This window comes from Sylvia atricapilla, chromosome 6 (genome assembly GCF_009819655.1).
Source record: "Sylvia atricapilla isolate bSylAtr1 chromosome 6, bSylAtr1.pri, whole genome shotgun sequence".
In the NCBI taxonomy this organism is placed as follows: domain Eukaryota; kingdom Metazoa; phylum Chordata; class Aves; order Passeriformes; family Sylviidae; genus Sylvia; species Sylvia atricapilla.
Window position 1 is genome coordinate 47050752 of NC_089145.1, and position 22037 is coordinate 47072788.

Genomic DNA, 22037 nt, shown 5'->3' on the forward strand with positions numbered 1-22037 from the left:
ATCCCCGCGCTCTGCTGCTGCTGGAGCTGCGCTGGAACCGGAGCTGTCGATGTGGCTCCCCAGAGTTAGTTGCTCAGCAACCAGAATCAATTAATATGCTTTGCAGAAAGTGCAGGGGAAGCCCGAGCTGCTGTCAGCGAGCAGGCAGGAGGCTGAGGGTGACTCAGGATCCCACTCCTGCCTGACACCCATTTGGTCCCACCCCATCTTCTCCAAACACTCCCTTAGCCACCGTTCTTTTCTCCTTCCCTACGGTACTTAATGTGTGTGTGTCCCCAGATTCTTCAGGCAAAGTACCTCGTTGCTTAAGAAGCTTCCTGCTTCAAGGCTTTTGCTTTTAAATCTGATTTGTATTTTTTGGTTGTTTGTCAGATTTTCTTCAACACTTTTCTAGAAATTTTAATATTCGTGTTCTTTGGGAAGGGAAAGGGGATAGCTGGTGCTTTTGTCAGATGGTTTTAAAGATGCCTCAGGATAAAAAGGGTTGTTTGGTTGTACACATTGAGCAGCAGCAATGAAAATACATCATGTGTAAATTGGGAAAGTTTTTGCCTCTTCCTTTGTTACAAATGATCAGCACTGCATATATGAGACCAAAGAGGTAGTACTGATTGTTGTGAAACACCCAGATAATAGAGTAAATGAGGGGGGGTTGTGGGATTTTTATATCTTCTCCTTTTCAGTGGTAATTTCAGGGCTTTTGTAAGGTATTATTTTCTTTTTTTCTTTCTTTCTTTGCTTTTCTTTGGAGTCCCTCTGATGACACCGCGAATCTGGGAATGAAGAACTTCTTGGAGCTGATTGGAAATGGCATTGCGGAGCTGAAACTTAACTGGAGGAAATATATCTCCTGAAGAAGAAAATATAATGCACTGTAAGGATCTGTCTTCTGGTGAAAAATTCAAGCCTAGAGAAAACTCTTCTGCTTTGTTAGGAAGAATGGGTTGGACAATTTTCTTCAATTCCAAAGGATATCTGAATGCCATGCTGAGCTTAATCTCTGCAGCATGCTCTGTGCTTCTCATCTTTTCCTGATGCACTGCATGGTAAGGCCTTTTTCCTTCCTTTTAATAATAGCTATCTTTCTGATGTGGTGAGAGGTATAAAATAGTAGCAATAGTGAAATGAAAATTGAAAAAATGTACAGATGTAACAAAAGAATGCTTGCTTGCATAGTTGTTTTCAGGAGCAAGTGTCCTGATTACTGCAGCAGCTTTTAAGATCATTTCTGCCTTTCTCCCTTTCTTTGTGACAGTGGTCTGTGTGTGTGTGTGTTTGTGCACCTGTGCTGTCATTTGCACTTGGGCTGGAGCATCTGCAGCTGTATTGTACATATTTCCATGCTAAAGAGGATGTTTAGGAATTTGCTTTGACATTTCTCTCTCTTTTTCCCTCCCTCCCTCCATTCCCCTCCTCCTGCCTCCTCCTCCTCTTGCTCTGTGTGTTTCTCTGGGGTCATGGTTTTACACCTTACCTGCACCTCAGTTGTGCACTGACCACTAGAAGGCAAAAATAGGAAGTAGAAGAAATCCTATATCAATGTAAGAATGGTCTTGAATAATATCATTTTAGCAAATGAAAGCTGCAGAAAGGTTTTGAATGTCTGCAATACTGGCAGGTACAAAAGATTTACTCTATTTTGTTTCCATGGGAAACAGCCGTCAAGTGCAGACTTGGATGCTGTGTTTTAGAAACAGTGGCAGACAGATCCTTTACACGTGTCAAAAAGTCAAAAATGACCACTGTGAATTATTACCCAGGTCATAAAATAAGCAAATCCGGTAGAAGTTGTTCTCACATCAAGTAATTTTTGCTATGTATTAGAGGAGTGTTGAGAGTTATTAGAAATAACTTCAGTAGGCATTGCAAGATATTTTTTGTTAATAACTGTAAAGTGGTTTCGTCTTCCTGGATGAAAGGTGCTAGGGGAATGCAAGCAGATGTAACTACCTGACTTACAAATACTTAGGGTCATTGTCAAGAAATTTCCAAGCAGATCAGGAGTTGCACAATTAATAAACTGAGATGGAAGAACAAATTTCTTTTCCAGGAAGACTGGTTTACTTGGGTCTTTGTTTCAGAAATTATTGTATAACTAAAAGGTGATATAGTGGTGATGTGAAACATGTATTTTCTTATGCATCCTGGCTGATCACTGAGTTTGGAAAGTTGAGTGGTTCTTGGTATGCTGTGGTAAGGGCCTGCCTCCACTCTGAGGGCAACCCCTTGGAAATCTGACTGCTTTTGATGGAGCTGGGAAAAGATCAGGAGCAGGTTTGTGTGGCAGCTGTCATGGACTGTGCAGCTGGGTATGGAGATGACAGGTTCCTGGCAGCAGGTTTTCGGGATGGGAAGGATAAATAAGGCCAAATCACAAAAGCCAGGCCACAGCAGGACTCATGAACAAGAATCAGAGCTTAAATACTATTCAAAAGATGTAATTTTGTGGTAGTTCCCAATAAATCTCCTCCTTATATGATGGAGGACTCCATAAGGCAGTTTTTAAAGAGAGAATGGTAGTGCAACTTCTTCAAATCACTGCAGCAGGAGGAAGCACAGATGAAAAAACACATTGTAATGTGACAACATTTCAACAAGGTTCAGAGGAATCAGCCTTGATTTTAGGAGTAAAGGTTCAAAACACATACACCTGTGCATTGAAGCAGAATTTTTGTGTATTTTATTGTCTAAAATGTGTGACTAATGTAAGAACCAAGAAGCAAAACTGAGGAAAAACAAAACAAGCCATAAATGTCTTCTTCACTGTCAGAAGGAATCTCTTACTTGTGGAAGTCACCCACTCAACTCTCTATATGAACAAGGACTGCATCCTAAATTCAAGTTGCCCATTGCAAACCTCAGATCAGCAGTTCTGTGTCAATCAGTGGAACAACTTGCATGAATATTCTTGTTTAACCCCAGCTGGAAACTAAACACAGCAGGGCTGCTTGCTCAGTCCTCTCTGGTGGGATAGGAGAGAGAGCCATGGGTGAGACAAAGACTCTTTAGCAGGTAAAGCAAAAGCCACACTCAAGCAAAGAAAAACAAGGTGTTAATTCACTGCTTCCCATGGGCAGGCAAGTGTACAGTCACCTCTGGGAATGCCAGACTCCATTGTGTGTAATGGTTGCTTGGGAAGAACATGTATAATTTTGAACATTCCTTCTCCCCTTTTCCTTTGTCTTTGCTCTGTTTTTTATGCTGTTTCATGTGTTTAATATGCTGTACTGTATAGAATATCCCTTAGGTCAGCTGGGATCATCTGTACCAGCTGTGTTCCCTCCCAATTCCTTGTGCAGCCCCAGCCCAGTCTCTGGTAGTGTGGGATGAGAGGCACCAAAGGCTTTTGGCACTGTGGAAGCTCTGCTCTGCTCAGCAAGAGCTAAACCATCTCTGTATTGTGAAAATACTATCAAAGATAACCTCATACTAATTACTAGAAAGAAAATTAACTCTCTTCCAGCTAAACCAAACACATTCTCTGCTCCTTATTCTACAACATTTACTTCATGCTCAGGTACCACACTATCCAATACATCCTCATTAACCAACCCCTCTTCCCATCTTTATATGTAATATGCAGATATCACTCCCTTAGTCTATGGACCACCCTTGTAAAATATCCAGATATGTCCACAAAATCTCTGTTGAGTTCATTTAGTCCATGACTTGGGGCTCCATCTCTTACAATGGTCACTCAGAATGGGAGAGGTCAAAACTAGCACAGTGAGTAAGAACTACTCATGTGAATAAATTCTAAAATATTTTATGAGATCAGGCTCTTTGATTGTCATGGCAACAGATTTATTAGGCTTCAGGATAATTTGGATTTCCCTTCTAAACAAAATCATTTTTCTATTTACCTATGAAAACCTTTTGCCTTGTAATTAAACAAGAAAAATAGGTTAATTGCATTCCTAAAAATCATGAAACTGTACAGATACATTGTTAGAGAAAAACTCTCAGAGTATGCAAAAATTTACCTTTATTAGTGGCCTCCAAATAGAAACAAAGTGTATTCTTATTGGAAACATTCATTCCCTTATTATTTTTCTGACAGTATTAACAATTCTACTAGATATTGTCAATTTTTCCAGGAACCCATCCTGGGTTCATTTGAACCGTCACTGATACTACAAAATACTCACTATTATTAGGTTCAAGGATACTTACCCAGATTTTTCCTACATTAAATATGTTCAGTTTTTTTTTTAATACACGATGTTTAGCTCTTTAGTTGATCCAGGATCATTTCTTTTTACAGCATAGAAACACAATATGAAATCGTAATTATAGTAAACTTCCTACAGAATATAGATGTATGTTGAAAGAGGAAGGATAAAATCATCTGGGTTTAATTTCTCTGTGCAAATTTCCATGCTTAAAATGTCTAGATTATTAGGATATATATTACATAACAAGCAGTATTTAATTGATTGCCATTTGTGAAGAACAGTTCCTTTTTGCATAGGATTTTTTTCCACAAGACGCATTATGGTAGAAAGAAAAAATATTACAAAAAACAAGCATAGCAGCTTGATATGTATCCAGTACACTAATACAGTAATAGGTTCATTTCTTTATTTTATCCCTATAATATACACAGTAAGAATAGTGGATTCTTTTCTAAAGAGTGTGTTATTTTGAGAGAGAAGGATTTACGTGATCCAGGGTGTTCATTGTCTTTAGCATACTGTATTGCCCGTGATTTGCTGTGACTTAAGACACTTTAATGACATTTTAAATAATTTTAAAACTTGCACAACAGCTTGATCTGGCTTTCTCTGTCAATTCAAAAAAGTAAAATTAATAATTTCCTTTTCTTTTAAGATAACTTAGAGTAAAGGCCTGATGCTAACACCTGTATTTCATTTCAGTCCATTGAACTATTTCTTTAGATAAACAGTATGGATTAAAGCTTGAACCATCTGCATTGTCAGGGAAGGTATACTGAGCAGTGGAAATATTTTCCATACCTGCAGCAACTATTTCCAGTCAAGAGAAATATGGCACATAAGCAGTTCCTGTATTCAGAATACCTTGAGCTGTCTTGATTCAAGACCCAACAGAAACCTGACTTTTGAAAGGCCTACAAAAAACTAAAAACAAAACAAAAAAAAAATCCCAAATGAAACTTGAAGTTTTGTCGCTCAAGTGTAAATGTCTATAGAAAGAATATTTCTTGGTCAAGTGATTTCTATGGATCAGCATCTGTGTTTTACATAAACCAGGATAAAAAAATTGAATTTTTTAAAAATGAGAAGTTCTAAAAATCAGTATGCTTGGAAATACTGATGACAAAATGACACAAGATTTAATTTTGACATTTTTAATCAGACATCTGTTTGTTATAAAAAATTGTACTGATCTGTTTTTCTCAGTGAAATCTTGCAACCTTTTTGAACAAGAAAATGTTTTCTTGGGAATTTTTTCACCAGATCTTTTATAGCTGTCCCGATATTTATTGGTTCTCACAAGTCATTCCTTTAACTAGAAGCTTTCTGTTGGGTCATCTTTAGCACTACATATTGCCTAACCCCATATTGCTGATACTGAGCAGCAATTCTCGCCAGGTCTATGGTAGAAAATAATCTCTGGTGGTGATTCCCTTCTTTAATTCTTCTTGTGTCTTCAACAAAAAGCAGGTCTGTATTTTTCTGAGTTTCACTGATGCCAGAAGTAGTACTTTTTACTACAAAAGCCTTCAAGAGGCCTTCAAAAGGCATGCAGGAAGGAGTAGAATTAATAGAGTATTAATATCCTTATTAAATAGATAAGGAACTGAGCAACAAAGGAAGTGCCCAAAGCTATACTGGCAAGGGAAGAGTTCGGAATTGAACCCAAATGTCCTTATTCTCAGTTCATCACTGTCCCTGCAAGGTTGTCTTCATTTTGTTCATTTCTTTGCTTAATGACTTATATTTGGACTTTTAAGTTAATACTAGCTGAAGTATCAAATGTGAAAGGGAATTACTGATGCATACTTCCTTTCCAGTCTGACACAGTTGTCCTAAAAATTCCTCTTTCTCTCCTGAGCCATTCTGTTTGAATGTAACCATTAATTATATAATTGCTTTACTACACAGGGGAAGTAGATCCTATATTAAACAGAAAATTACTAAATATAAGCATCCTAAACATGCCACACGAGTTCTGGGGGATGTACATATGTACCTGTTTGTGCTGTCAGGGTTTAGGGACAGCTGTGGTTTGGTTTGAAACCATTTATGTAATGGTTTCAAAGGCTCTTATTAAATTAATCAAATTTCAATACAGAAAAAAATCCAGTTAAAACATAAAAAGACTGATGATTTGCTGTCTAGAATCCACACAATTCATTATGAATCCAGCAGCTGTGGGGAAAAGAGATGAAAGGGAGACTATGATACTTACAGTGATTATTATTAACCCTGGTATGCCTCCTCTGTCCAAGGTACTCTTTCAGTTTTGTACCCTCTTTATGAGAAATGAAAGGATGGTTTGTATGGAAAGTACTTAGCTGCAAAAATTACATCTCAAGTTGAGGGGAAAAAAATCTGACTTGTCATCTTAATACAAACTCAGAAAAATTTTGTGCATTTGTCAAGAAGGAAAAATAGCTTTTTGCAAATATGCCAGAGTTTTGGAATGAGTTCTGCAGAAGAATATCCCAGAAGCTTAACTAGTATCTGCCTCACATCAGTCTTTTTGTGCAGCTCCAGGTGTTACATACCTCTGGATGCTGACAAGTACAGTACTTGCCCAATTACCCAGTGACATATTAATGTAGAAGAATATGAAAATCTGATTAAAAACAGTACTTTACTGGAAATCTCATCTCACTTTGGTTTTATTCCTGCAAAAGGCTAAGAAGAGAACTTAAAATGGACCCTACCTGCACCAAGTATAATATTTTATTTTTTCTGACATAAACTTTTTATTAGCTTATAATGGAAAAAATATTAGAAAGGAATGCTTTTGTCAATACATAATCCATTGTAGTAAGCAATTACATAACTTGCTTCAAAAAAATGTTCTCCAGTGCACAGAGCTCAGCAGCCAGGAGGATCATCTGCACTCTAATTTCATCCATAGTGATGGTGCAGAGAGTCATCTTCAGCCTTCTTCAGCCTTCCATGCTGAGCTATACCTAATGCTATCTGTAAATAGCATAAAAGAAATTCTGAAGGTCTTTTCTGGCTAAACTGGCATTTTTTTCCATGCAACCTTGGATATTAAAGTACATAAAGGTGTTCAAGTTCAAGCACATGCTGGTGCTTAAAAACTCAACATATCACATAGCATCTACTTATTTTATAAGCCAGAGGGAATAAGGATATCCAAAAACCTTTGAGGATCTGACCAAGCGATTTATAATATTTGCATATTTTCCACAACATTAGAAATCAGGAAAGTAAATCAAATTATTGGAGTTTGGTATCTACTGCACTTTCACAGGTAAAGTGCTTTTTATTTGGCTAAGAAATATTAGAGAACAACTGAAGTCTATCAACATAAATAATGAAAAATAGATAATGAATTTCATTAATTGTAATAGCCTCAGAGGATATTAATGGAGACCATATTCTTAACTTCTGAATTTTGAAAATGTGTGATTTATCATTTTTTGCCTGTCTTTAGATACTGAAAACAACACTTTCTCCTTAATTTGAAACAGTGATATATTTGATGAAAAAAATTAGGACTTTATTTTGACACATCCCAAAACTTAGCAATACTGTCTTCAAAGTGAGATTTTACTGAACGGTGTTAAGAATACCAGAAACTTTCCTTTAGAAAGACAAGCCTAATATTAAAAACAAAACCATGTAACTTTTTGAATGGGAAAGCTGATGACAAGACTAAGAGCTGTGCATTGGAATTCCTTTTTTTAACCTTCCATCTAAACAAAACACTGGGTCAAAGGTTTTTTTGTTCAGGTGTTCACAGTAGATGTAACTTTACACTGAATACAGAAGCACTACAAAATACTTAGCAGGAGAAGGGACGATTTTAGAAAGGCTTTTAAAGAATTCTCTAAATGGATGACCACAATGGGCCTTAGGATAGTATTGTTTCTGTGCTGCTGAACACAGTACTTGTCCCCTGTATGTATTAATGAAAGCTAGAAAACAAACCTCTCTATAAGGAAGATTTTCAGTAATGTCATACCCATTTGGTTTGGGGTCCTGTGACCTCATTCCATAGCAAATGGAATGTTGCACCAAAATGCTCTGAAGCATCCAAGCACAGCTGGATGAGTTCTGAAAACACTGCTGTGGAAATGCATGACAATCTACACTGTACCTGCTCCTCTGGAGCCATTCTGAGGTATCATTGGCTCAGCATAAAGGGAATGGCATCTTTGACATTACTTAATGTTATGTTCAGTATGTTTTAATGTGTCATTTATTGGGAACACCCTGACTGTGTAACATGATGTACCTCATTGCATGGTTTTAATATCGTGAGCACTTTAGAGGAGATGAGGAAGGGCTGGTCTATTCTGTCTGTTTGTAATTGTTATGCTACAAATTCTGCATATCTTCATGTGCTTTCAAAAGGACTTTTAAGGGAATACTGTTGTCTTTCAGTCTCGTTGTTGGCCTCACCCTGAAAACCATGCAATGGACGTTTAAGGCCAAAGGGTCCTGAGTGTCTGCTCCATTCCTGACTGAATTTCAGTAAACTAGTAAAAGACCAGAAATCACATCTGCAATGTTTCAAAAGAGAAGATAGATCAAAAGCATCACTAAAACAACTCAAAACCCCATAAGTAGACCACGTGTAATGGTACAGAGAGGATCCTACAATAATTTTGCTGAACCTATCTCCAATTCCATTTGTGACCTCTCATCTGGCCTTTGGCAGATAATAAGAGTATGTGAAGAAGGCACACCAAATAAGCATCACAGGGATTTGAATGTCAAGAACATTAATGTTCCTTACCTCACAAACTCTTCCTACTCACAGCCCTTAGCTGCAGCCTCACATGGATGTGCAGCATCTCAATGCAGAAGTCAAGTTGCGTGTGAAGAGAGAAACAACCTTTCTGAGTCTCTCCAGGTTAAGCATGCGAATAGCACAGTGTGAATATGATGCAAACAGACAGGATCAATAAGCAATTTCCTTCACAAAACAGAGACCTTCAGTTAAAATGAGTTAAAATTTTTTACCAAGTTACAGCACATGAATTACTGTATATCTATCAGAAACTGTCTTCCTCTCCTCCTTGCCCACATGTCTTTAGCAGATGCTTGTATGGATTCACCTTCCCCTGATCCTTTCTGTGTCTATCCCAGTCCATGTGGACATACATGGTTAAACCCCATGCCAGTGCATCTGGGTACATCCATGCATTGCATGTGGGTATAAACCAGGATTCTCATCCCTTCATACATGCACATGTCCCTCCTGTGAGGGGTCACATCTGTGGAATCATGCCCTGTCCTGCCTCACCAGGGACCTGATCTCTCAGTCCCCTGTGGCTTAAGAACAGCTTCTCAGCCCTCAGTGATACTGCTAAGACCAGATTTCTCATCTGCATAAATGATCTGTGCACAAATCATGTCTCTCACATAATTAAAAAAACCAGCCAGCATGGGCTCATGGGTCATGGCCATGTGCCACTTTGTCTCTAGGTCTGTGAGCTCTGTCAGTATGATCTTGTGGGCCATATCCATCACAGGTCCTCCCTGCTTTTCAATCCAAAGCCCAAGCTCTGTTTTCAGAATTCAGTTTTCACTCGTATGATGACTGCTATCTTTTATAAAGTGATTCCATTGAGATTGAGGGATCATTGGAATGAGCTGAGATGCTTTGGGTAGCTGTCTGCGTAAGGAAATCACAACCAGGTAGGATTTTTCCACTTCAGCTGCTTGGTTTGCTTTACACTCTGGGCGTGAAGCACAGCACTTTGCACATGAACGTGCCCGTGTCCTCAGTGCCGGGGTGAGAGCTGCCATCCTCCTTGTGATTGTCACAGCTGCTGTGAATTGAACAGGAGCCAGGATAAGAAAGTCCCCACAGCCCCAGCTCCCTGCAAACACAAGGGGTTGGGCTGAAGCTGCTATCTGCTTCACACTTCTTTTTCTCGTGGTCTGGAGGTATGAAGTCTCATCCTCTTTGCTTTTACAAGATGTAAAGACGCTGATCCTCCTGGAAATCAGGTTACCATCACTGTGGGAGACAGCTTCCAGATCTGTTTGTCAGGGCTACTGAACCTTGCTTGTGTGTCCCAAGGTGAGGATTAATCTGTTAATGTTTGTAAAAAGCTATGTAAATGATCTGTATCATGCTGACAGGTCAAGTACTGCATTGCTCACTGGCTGCTCTTCCTGACAGCTTAAGATACATGCCAAACAATGCCTACTCTTTCAGACCATGTTTGCTGATGTAGTTTGACTGGCTTAACCCTCTCAGGATTTGGACTTACTGCTTCTAGCCTACTGATTGGATGATAAAGCACGAATATGCAAAACCAGTGCTTTTCACATAATCTAGAATTCCACGCAGACATTGATTTATGTTTGTACAGGACCATGGACTCAAAGAAAACCTCTTGGATCTATTACAGTACATGTGCAGTTCAGGTCCTGCAGGAGACACGGAAAGCAGTGAGGGTAAGCAGAGTTCTGTGCTGTCCTTGGGCAGGAGGCAGCAGCAGAAGCTGCTTTTGTGAGCCACTGGCAGGATTTGGCCCTGCTGCACCTGCAGGAGCTGCAGAAGCTCAGAACAGCTGCAAGTCTGGGCACAAGCTCATCCGAGAATGTGAATCCTACCAAGAGAGAAGGGTGTGCTTGAAATTCGGGAACCTTTTTGTTCTGTGCTTATCACATAGATTGCAGCTAATATCAGTTATTGAGATCAGGGTCTGAGAGGGGTAGATATTGAAGAAAAGATAAGAGAAACAACCTCTTCTGGAGAATTAAATTCTGAGTGAATGCAACTCCCATAATGAAATCTGCAAGCACACAGAATGAGAAAAAGATAGTAACTGATTTCACTGTCTGCTTGACTACATACTTGGTCCCAGTTATCAGAATTACATGTCTATCTTTATGTTGAGTTTTGGTATTAAAATTAATACTTTCATTATCTTTAAAGCCTTTTGCATAGAGGATCACTTGCACCTATCTTTACTGATGCCTCTCTGGTTGTAACTGTGTTTTTCCTTAACTACCTAAGCTAGAAAGCTGTGCTGCATCGTTATGCAGGGGCTGTTCTCTTTTTGAGCTGTTACTAAACAAGACTCTAAAGCTCTAACTGAACAAGATCGACAAAAGAATGGGACTTCCTGAGAATCTTCATGGTTGCATGATCTTCTTTGAAGTTACTGGAACTAGGTGGTTTATTTTCGGGGATTAACACAGGGCTGTAGGGTCTATATACACTAGCAATTTGAGTGACCAGGTTACTTCAAAGTGTATTTTGTTTCTCTCACTGTTGCTCATCTGAGCAACTTTTGATTTCAAAGCCTAATCCAGTACCTAGTGATCAGTGAGAATTGTACCACTGATTTCTTCCTCAACTGGATCACATCACTGGCTTGTTTTACCTTCACTGGTACAAGTTGCTGTGGTAGAAAATATAAACATACCTTGGCTTTGCACTTTATTTCTTTATCTGGAACTTACTTTCCATCCCTTTGCTCTTTCAGATACTTACCTGCCATGCACTTGGGGCTTCAGCAAATGTTCAGGGCATATCTCTGAGTCTCTACACAATGCCTTTGCACACACATCTCCACTGCTATCAGAATTGCTGCTCCACAGCTGGCTATGTCCAAGATTTAGCACACCTCTTGTTTTGTTTCTCTCAAGCAGCCTGTTTGTCAGCCACAAAACTTCATGAGAATGACTGATAATGAAAGAAATTGATTTCTTCTTTCTCCCTGTAAAATGACAGCACAACTCCATTTCAGGTCTTTGTTTACACTTGCACTAAACAGTGTGTATAAATGTACCCAGTTGGCATTGATCTGGCTGGATTAATCAACAGGCGGGGGAGAGATGGTAGGACGTGGGTTTTGGAGCACATCTAAAGGGTGTAGCAGACTGTGGCTGTGCTTTCAGATAGCTGTTCCTCATGGGGCTGTTCCTCATGGGGCTGCAGGCCTTTTATTTTCTAGGAGACTTCTGCTCCCACCTGGCTGGGTGGCAGCTACCTTGGGCACAGTTATGTGTCCTGTCACTGTAGCAGAGAAATAGATAATGTCAATTCTCAATAACTGCAAGTTGGAAAAGTTGGAACAGGATGAATTTATAAGCCTTGTTTGGGAAGTTTTAAATATCTTGTTTACTGTGCTGTTAAAAAAAGGTAAAATGTTAAAAAAAGATGACCAATCATCTGTAAATCTTCCTTTGATATGATGCCTAGTGATGTTCTAGTGTTTACAGTTTTGACAGGGAAATGTCACAAGAAAAAAATCAAAATTAGCATTTACAAGAAGTCAGGAATGAGAAAACAGAAGGAAGGCAGCAGAGATTTGTGCTAACAGAGGGATTATGGCTTTCAAGGAAGAGCAATGTGCCATCTATAAAGCACAGTCATTTTTGCAAATCCCTGTTTTCCTGCTTTGCAATTACCACCTGGCAACAGTGAGGAAGGCAGCCCTTACAGTGCTTTGACAAGATGGCAATCATGTGCTTTAATAAAATGTTTAGTAGCTCTGCACAGCATTGTCCTGGCAGCATATGACTGAGGAGAGAGTGCTAATATGAAGGGAAGATGAAGACATAGTTTCTCAGAGCTAGAATTGTCCACGCTGACCAACTTCCCAACTGCAAAGGGTATCCCTGTGCTCATGAAGGTGCCCTCAAGACCTCATAGGCCCTGACTCCTCAGTCCCCACCTGGTGCTCTGGCCACTCAAACATCCTTCCTGTGATAGGCAACAGCATCCACCAAAACTGTAATTGCAAGAGCAATGTAGAAGAGTTTGTTCTTAACTGGTGGTGCAGGATACAGCAGGTGGCACGTGTTGGTGAAGCATGATGTAAATGCAGATACCTATGAGAAAGCTATTCTGTTCCTAAATATCTGCAAATATCTGCATGGGGTGAAGTGCTGTGGATTTGTAAATCATGCACATTTTCTCCTCAGTAATGTTTACTTTAGCCCCAGGGACAATGCAGAGTGTAGCTGTGACCAGAATGGATGACTTCATAAGAGGAGGGAACTTACCCAGCCTCACTGACAGATTTTTATGAAGGGTTTCCCAAAGCCAGCCTGCAGCAGTGCATCACTACAGATACGCTTCTGACATTTGTAGTTCAAGAAGCAGCGGTACTAAAAGTAAAACACTGCCAGTGGGTTTCCGTAAAAAGCCTGATTCTTGGATTATTTCTGGGGGTTTCAGTGTAGCTGTGAGCTGTGACCCTAATATTCCTCTTGGAAGGACTTGACCAGACTGCATCTGTCTTCCTTTCCACCCCTGCCAAACAGAGTGATCAGCAGCAGTTCTGCAAGCTCTAAAGAAGCAAGGACTGGAGACAGGAACCTGAATTTGGGAGCAATTGGAAGAAAGAGACACATAAAGCCAAGAAAAAAGATTCAGGACTCCTTTGAATGTTTATTTTCAGAAATAAGCAAAGAACTCTCCTGACAAAACCTTAGCTTCATAAAAAATTTAACAAAGTTAATTTATTATCCATAAAATGGATTATCCTTTTGGAAAAATACCTAGAGTCTTTCTTATCCATGCAGAATGGATATCCATGCCCAATATTCCTATGGCTTCTGCCATAGGTCCTAGTCTGATTACAGGCATGATAGGTAGGTAAGTGTAATTATGATACAGGCAGATTTTTGTGTCCCCAGGCAGGTTTTAAAATAACAACAAGAGTATAAATATTGGATCTATGGAAAGAAAATGTCCCTTATTAAAATCAGTCCATAAGCTAGTACTGTGAAAAGCTTTCTTCTTCAATACAGCCGTCAGCCCCGCTGAGATTTTAAATTGAAGTTTGTCTAGTGTAACTCTCACTTTCTATTTAAAAGCAAAGCCAGAAACATTAAACTTTTGTTTTGGGTATTTAAAGTACAGGAAAACTAATATAATTGCTGCACTAATGTAGAGTTATGAGCTTTTAGGCTCCCCAGTTTTTGGCAAAGTAGGGTTGCGTCTCTTGATTCATGGAATAAGATATTTCCCAGTATGAATTTGCCATACTCTTTCTCTTCAGAAAAAAACCCCTGCATCCCTTCCGCTCCTCTGCACCATTTGGCATGGCTCTCTGGTTTGTAACTGCTTGTGCTTCACTCCAGAGCTGGCTGCACTTCAGTCACCAGTCCCTGTGCTGGGTTTCTATGTGAATTACTAGAGTGGGCTTCACATCTGGGGTTCTAAGGAAATGAGAACTCCGGTTCAGATCTCAGACAGCAGCTTGAAAGGTGTACAGAAATGTAGAGCCAGTTCTGTGGTCTGGCTGAGGCAATGCCCATGCCAAACTCAACAGAAAAAGTCACTGGGTGGCAAAAGCTGTCTCCCCTTGGACCCCTGGCATGCACATGGCTTTTGGTATCAGCTGAAAAAAGAGTGGTTTAGAGGGTGACCCAAAATCCCTGCACAAGGGTCAGATATGACACCTCCACTGTGTCAGTGGAGTTTGGGCAGAGCTAAGGGCTGACAGGACAAGCAAAGTAGGACTTAGCTTGAGTTCTTAAGCTAGACAGGCTTGTGTGAAATGAGCTGACTGGAACTTCCTTGGAGAAAAATTGTTTCAAACAAAGAGAAATCTTTGGAAGGTTGTTTTTGTATCAGGAGAAAATAGAGAGGAATATTGTTTAAGGATGTTTTTATGAGTTGTGTTAATTTATTTTCATCCATCATTGGCATTGATTAACACTGGATTGACAGGACAGTGTCATTATTAAGGCTTTATTAATCATTTTTAGCAAATTAATTGGTGTAATAACAAAAAGAAGCCTGCACTTTTTATTTGGTGGTTTGTTTTGTGCCCCTCCTTGGAGTCTCTAGAGCCACAGATAAATTCCTAGTGTTTAGTAACCTTCTGCTCAAGAGTGTAGAGCCTGTGGGTGGATCTTCTTCAATGGCTGGCACTTGCACAGTGTATAATCTGAGATGACACTGACTCTTTCAGCCTTATAAGAATAATATTCTCAGCACAATGAATTGCTCTTGAATGTTTTCTCCAGTGTACTGCTACATGCCCAAACATTTTTTTTCATCTTGAGCATATGTCCAACATTTCCTCTCTGCTCTCTTTGTTGCATGGGTTTGATTGTAGCCAACAGCAAAGGTCAAAAGACATTTTACTGTTTCTATTTCTATGTTTCTGTAATGCTGAATTAAATTGTTGATGCTGCAAAGTGACTTCTTAAAAAGCTTATGCTGCAACTCTTGAACCAATATAAACTGAAGATGAACTGCATCAGTTTAAACCAGAGGGTGCAGAGACAAAATGTGGTCCAAAGAACAGAGTACTCATCTGGAAATCAAGAAAAAGGCTTTGGTTCTCTGGAGCAGTGGGCAGCTTCATGAATTTAGATAAATTTTTTCATCTTCCTCAGCCTCTGGCTTTCTGAATGGGTGGTAGAGTGACACTTTATTTTTAAAGCACTTTGCACATTCAATTTTTCAGTCGTGTAGTCTTTTTCCTTTCACATCTAACATTTATCAGTATGACTGATTAATCTGCCCTACAGATAGGTTTTAAAATCATAATATCTGGGAATGCTATGGTATCCTGGAATAGGTTAATTTCGTTTACCAGTGCCTGTGAGTATTTACTAGAAGGTGCCATTTCTCAGTCCAGGTCTGAAGCAGCACTGACTTTTGTCCATCAAGCAGCTTTCCATTTCTCTCCTACATAGTGACGAAAGTCCAAACATTCACTTAGAGTATGAATGATTCTGATCAGCATTTTCAGGTTTACCTGAATTTATATTTAGTTCAGCCTTCAAATAGCCTCTGGAGAAGTTTAGCCTAAGTGGTTGGGGTTTTTTTTAATCTTAGATTTTTTTTTTTTAATTTGTTAGAATTTCTTCAAATATCATGAACTGAAAACACCTGAATATCTCTGCTATGATTTGCCTTCACTTCCCAGCTTTCTTTCCTGAGGAAAGACCTTTTTCTCACCAGAGCCTGAAGAACAGGGCTACCATTTTCCATGGGTTTTAGATGGTCTGTGACTATATGCTTTTTTTTCCACTACTATGGTCGGTTCTCCAAGTCAGCTCATGTCAGCACTCTTTGATGTTGTCTTAGACCATGAAAGGGAAAGAAATGGATGAAAATCTCCTTAGAGGATCACCTGGCTTTAAAAATACAGGTAAAGCCAAATGGATACTTTACAAATGTGAGCCAAGTATTTTAATGAAGAAAGCATCAATCCTGTAGGCATAGTATGACAGCAGCTAGAATAAAACCTGGGTCTGTTGGAACATGCAGAACATCTTGGGCAACAATTCATAACACATAAGGCTTTGTTTTGAAAACAAACTTTAAAGAAACATTATCCAATCTACTGTTTCCAGGCAAGTTGCTATTTATTTACTTTTCACATCAGTTCAGTGGGACTCAGTGCTCTCCCTATGTGTTATAAGAATTCTGGGACTTACACACAATCATTTCCAATGGCCAGTTTTGCATAATTCAGGTACTATGAATATTTTATTTATTGTTAGCAGCCTCTTTATTGCAAGCAATATTTTTAATGAATCCATTATATGTTAAAAAAATCATGATTAAACTTGGCCCTCTGTTCTGGGGTCATAAATCCAGATTATCTTTCTTTTTAGCAGTAGTTTTACTCAAGGTTTTGTGAATGGAATTTGGCTTGGTGTCCATTGAAGAAAAATGTGGCAAAATATACATTCTTTTCTTGAAATCCTTGTGACAAATTCCCAATATGCTGGTGAATCCTTTAATACAAAAAGTCAGTGGAATCTGTCACTATGTTCTTGGTCTTATTCACATTTTATATGGTCACTGTTTTAAATTACTAGCACTACATTAGAGTATGTCAAGATGCATCATATAAACAGATACAATTTACCATGACCTTGAGGCAACATGATGTGTACATTGCATTACATTAGCCATCAAAGTATGTTCCTTATATAGTACAGTACTCACTGCAGACAGAGATTTGGGTTGTTAGGCATACAGAGTTGGGAGACATATGCAAATAATCTCTCCAGATATGTGGCCATAATTTTAGAGAGAATTAGAAGAATTAGAAGAAGCAGTGAGAAAAAAGAGCTGAACCCGAGTGGCTCTGCTCCATAGGCAAGGAGCATATCTTTTGCTAAACCATAGAAACCTCTGCACCTCAGGAAGCACATGATTGTGATGGTGACCAAGCAGGGGAACAGGTTTCACAGAGAGGTTTTGGAGTCTCCATCTTTGAGATGTTGAAAAACTCTCTGGACATGGTCCTGGACAATGGGCTGTAGGTGATTCTGCCAGACCAGTGGGTTGGACTAATTGACCTGAAGAGCTCCCTTCCAACCTCAGTCATTCTGTGACCCTGTGATACCCACACCTCCAACAACGACTTCCTATAGCAGTGCACCAGTGCACAGGGGTTAGGAAAACCATCTCTTCCCATGCTATTTTCTTCACTGCCTGTCCCAATGGCCTCACCAGGGCATTTTGTGAGTTAATTGTGACCTTTTCCCAAATGTCAGTTCTCTGCTCTGCCACAGAGCTCTACCCCAAGACCTGAAGGGGAGATGAGTTACCTTGCCCTTGTGTTTTCCCAAATGTGTTACTCCTGGCATAACCAGCTTCTTTCCCCAGGAGCAGGGGGCCTGCACAAGTTGAGCTACCACCTCTCATCCATGCCATGCGCAGAGCACAAGCCAGCAGGGCAGCTGCTCCCATGGATTGAGGCCCTGACTCTCCTGGCTGTGCCAGGTTTGTGCAAATCGACCTTCAGCAACCCACTTCAACCTTCTGTTCTTCCTCCCTCCCTTTCTGCTACTCAATACTGTTGTAATTTTGCAAGCTGCTTGTGCTAGGTATCATTCTCACTATCTCTGTCTGGTTTCTAGCCCAGACGTCAGCAGGGGTTGCTGCATGCTGCTGCAATATAAATGACTAATGATGATGATGAAAGGTGTGGGAGTTGGTTGCCTGGAGTGTTACCCTACTTCGACAACTTTGTTTCAGAAACTAGCTTCTTCCTCAAATTATCTGCTATTTTATCTCGTTACATCTAATATTTTACAAGTGGCAAGGGATTTTTGGCTGCCTCCATTTTGGAGTGCTCATCCTAGGGCTTTGAAAGAGGCTTTGAAATTTTCAGAGTTTGGATGGTGTTGCTCTGACAGCGCCAATAGCCTTCAGCATCAGTGGCAGGGTATTGGAACCTTTAAAAGTCAGCTGCAACTGCGTCCTAAAAGAGGCATTCAACAGAGAAGTGCTCTATTTTTAAATTTGGGCTGATACAGGTAATAATTACACACAAAACAGTATGTGAAAAGAACATTATCAAGGTTGCACAGCTCAGCACTTGAAGCTAAGAAATGCTGTAAGCAAAATTGTCTCTACTCCATTAATTTGCCACCTTGCACAGGTGCATCAGTCACAGACTATTTTTGCGCAGGATCCGAGTCTCACTTGGTGTGCATAACAAATGACTCAGTTTGGGAGTTCAATACTTGATTTTCTTTTCAATGCATCGTTCAGACTCTGCTGTGAAAGCAAAATTATTTCCCGCTGGGGCATTCCAGGGTGTTCCACTGTGTGGGTCTTTGCCACGTGCAAGCACTGACTAATTTCCATTTATAGCATCTTAATAGCAATTCCGAGTATCCTTGTTCCCTGGTAAAGCTGATAACCTAAGGCAAAAAAAAAGAGCAAGTTCACAAATATCCATAATTGTGGGTGTCTAATGTAAGTTTTTCAGAGGATTTGGCAGCACATCCAGCAGCTCCTATTACTTTCCCCTACACTACTGGTCAGTAGTTGCCACTTTCAGGTGTTCCAACTTTCCAATCCCAAGGCAGGTTCCCAGAAACCTGGACCACAGGAATAGGTTTTAAAAGCACAGTGTGAACACCTCTTCCTGTTCCTCAGACCAGCATGTCAGATTTGTGGACAAAAGGCTGCTGTTCCTCTTCTCAGATTCTCCTGATACCTTTAAATTCTGACAAAAAAAAAAAAAAAAAACAAAAAAACAAACCCTGAAACATTCTACAAGTAAAAGCTTTCTTTTTCTCCTCTTCTATGGCAAACGTCTGGTGCTCTGCCTGAAGCTGGAATTTAATTTCTAAAGCCTACCTGATAATGCATGAACAGAGGGAGGCTGAATTCTTTCACCTTTAATTGTGGCATTTTTGGGGTGGTCTTTGTAAATTAATTTAAAAAATAAAAACAAAAACCAAAGAATGTATTTTTAAAAGCAAATTTAAAGCCTTCTACTGTTCAAATTTTCTTACTGAAAACTATCAGTGTCATTGCAACCTGTTGGAGAGCTGCAAGGGTGCACTGAGCTAGAAGAATAAATTACAAGAAAATAAATTACAAGAGAAGTAATTTCATTTATAAAACCTATCACTTAAAAATAAACGTATTTTCAGACACACAAAACCTTCTTCAGGACCTATATCAAACCATCTCAGCCACAGTGAAATTGAGAATACAGTCCTTGCTTCAGAATGAAGATATTTGAGTATTTCACAGAAACGGTTGTCAGGGTTTTATGCGGATTTAAAAAAAATGGTTTACAAGTATCATTCCTATAAGCAGCAAAACCAGGTGACTTTTTTCCCCAAAAATGTTTTTCCTGAGACAAATGACCAGTAAGTATAATTTAAAACCAAACTCTTATAATTTAAAAATTATTTTAAAAATTATTTTAAAAACACCTGAACTCTCCTAAATCAGAGAGTGCCTGTTGGCTAGATTTATTTGTAGTGTCCCTTAATGTAGCCATAATTAATAACTAATTTTTGGAATAAAGATATAGATGGAAGTAAAAGTGGAGATTTTAGGCTTTATAGATTTATTTTTTTTTTTTTTACCTACACACTAAAAGACCTTCCTAGAGAAACTCTACTTCTATATCCCTCAGGCTTCTGAATGCTCTTCTGGTGCACATTTGTTTTGTAAGGAGGGGTCACATCTGAGCTAAAGGTTTGATCCATTACAGGCCAAATTATCTTTTGGCCTTGGCTGAACTTGGAGATAATATATAGCAACAAATTAATATAAATTTATGTCACTTTCCCTTCTCTTAATATTTCTTAAATGTCTTTGAAGCAACTCAGTTTCCATTCCAACATGCAGTGGTGAGGGCAGATCTTCAAATTGCTTATGACAGAGGTTATGTGCCTTCTGGCAGCTAACGGAGACCTGTCTTTCTCTGAGACTTGGATATTGCATTTTTTCCTTGTACAGGGCTTCAGTGTACTTTTTCTCCTAAAAGAAAAGCCTGGAGATGCCCTTGAAATAGAAAAATAGGTCTGAAATTATAGAAATACTTTAGCATCTCATTCTTTCACAGAGCTTTTTCAGCTTTCTACTTTTATCTGGAAAAAAAAGTTGCAAATTTGAGGACTTCCTACTGATTTTATTTATTTGTTGGTTTGTTTCTTTCTTTATTTATTTATATCTGAATTTTCCAGATGTGCTTATGATAGATTTTTATTGTTCTGTTTTGTTAACTTCAGGAAAGATGGGCAAAAGACTGGAAGAGAGAGCTCTGGCTTTAAATCTTTATAACTTCTGGTGTGTGGTAGGGAGAAGTGTTAGCACCTTTCCTTGCTTTTCTTTTTCTTTTTCTTTTTCTTTTTCTTTTTCTTTTTCTTTTTCTTTTTCTTTTTCTTTTTCTTTTTCTTTTTCTTTTTCTTTTTCTTTTTCTTTTTCTTTTCCTTTTCCTTTTCCTTTTCCTTTTCCTTTTCCTTTTCCTTTTCCTTTTCCTTTTTCTTTTTCTTTTTCTTTTTCTTTTTCTTTTTTCTTTTCTTACAAAATGTGTCCTTTCTGCCGGCCTTGATATGTGTAAATTACAAAATCTTTGGAGTAAGGACAGTACATCTTCAGCTCATAGGCCAGACATTAATACCTGAAGCACAGAAAGGTTTTGCCATCTGCAGCTTAAAACTCATCCATGTTAATGGAAAAGCCAGAGAATAAGGCAAGAAAAATAACCAAAAGCATGGGATAGCCTCTGTACCAGGATATCACTAGATAGACTGGGATTTGTCAGTCTTGAAAAAAGGTGACTACAGGGATATGGTAAGAGACTTACAGCATTCTATGTGGCCTGAAGTATAAAAGCCAATTACTCATTTTTGTTCCAAATTGCCTAATGAGGAGTGAAAAAAAAATGTGAATACTTTTCAAGAAGTCCTCTAATTATCTTTTGACTTCATTGTTAGAGGACACTATAGTGACAGGTTCACTAAAGAGTCTGGACTGCAAAATACCAAAACAGAAAGGAAACAATTTGGGGTACCAAAGTCAAAGAATAAGATGCTACTAAACATAGCTGCATCCATGAACTAATTAAACTACTGACTACTCCTGGGATAAAGTTGTTCCTTGCTTTTCATTTATTCAACCATTTTTGTATTTAGTCATCTTAAAGACTTTCTTGTTGCCTGCTGAAGTGAAAGGCAGCCCATGAACTCTGATGTCAGCTAATGTGAGAGAATATTGTTCACTGATTTCCAACAAGGATTTAATTTTCCTCTATGAGAGCAACAAATGGAAGCAGAAGTTGGACCATCTGACATTTTCTAATAAAACTGAGCAATACTTGCACAAGTATATACTATAGAAATCTAAAGGTCTGAAAAGAAGTAATGAGTATTTAAAAGGAGGAAAATGGCAAGTGTGTGTTACAGTACCACTGAGAGTCAAACACTTCTGCTTCTGTGCATTAGCACTGAGCAACCAAGCAAGGTGCGCTGTGTCAGGAAAACGGGTTGTGAACACAAAATAGGCCAGTCTAAACCAAACAGAAGCATACTGATTTTTCACCACTCTTTAGGTTGAACCAGAAAATTAATAACCTCTGTACTTGTTAAATTTGGACTTTTAGTCATAAAATGTCAAAAAAGGTAAAACAAGTCATAAATGCTTCC

The 22037-nt window shown here is 39.0% G+C and overlaps 1 protein-coding gene across 1 annotated transcript in view; it reads left to right on the forward strand.

Annotated features, from left to right (window-relative positions):
* The window catches only part of TUNAR (TCL1 upstream neural differentiation-associated RNA), a 61816-nt gene that overhangs the window by 32295 nt on the left and 7484 nt on the right, over positions 1 to 22037 (forward strand). Inside the window, exon 2 of the mRNA XM_066321827.1 lies at positions 752 to 1046. Coding sequence (XP_066177924.1) covers positions 1008 to 1046 — 39 coding nt within the window. The 5' untranslated portion in view covers positions 752 to 1007. The remainder of the gene's footprint in view (positions 1 to 751; positions 1047 to 22037) is intronic.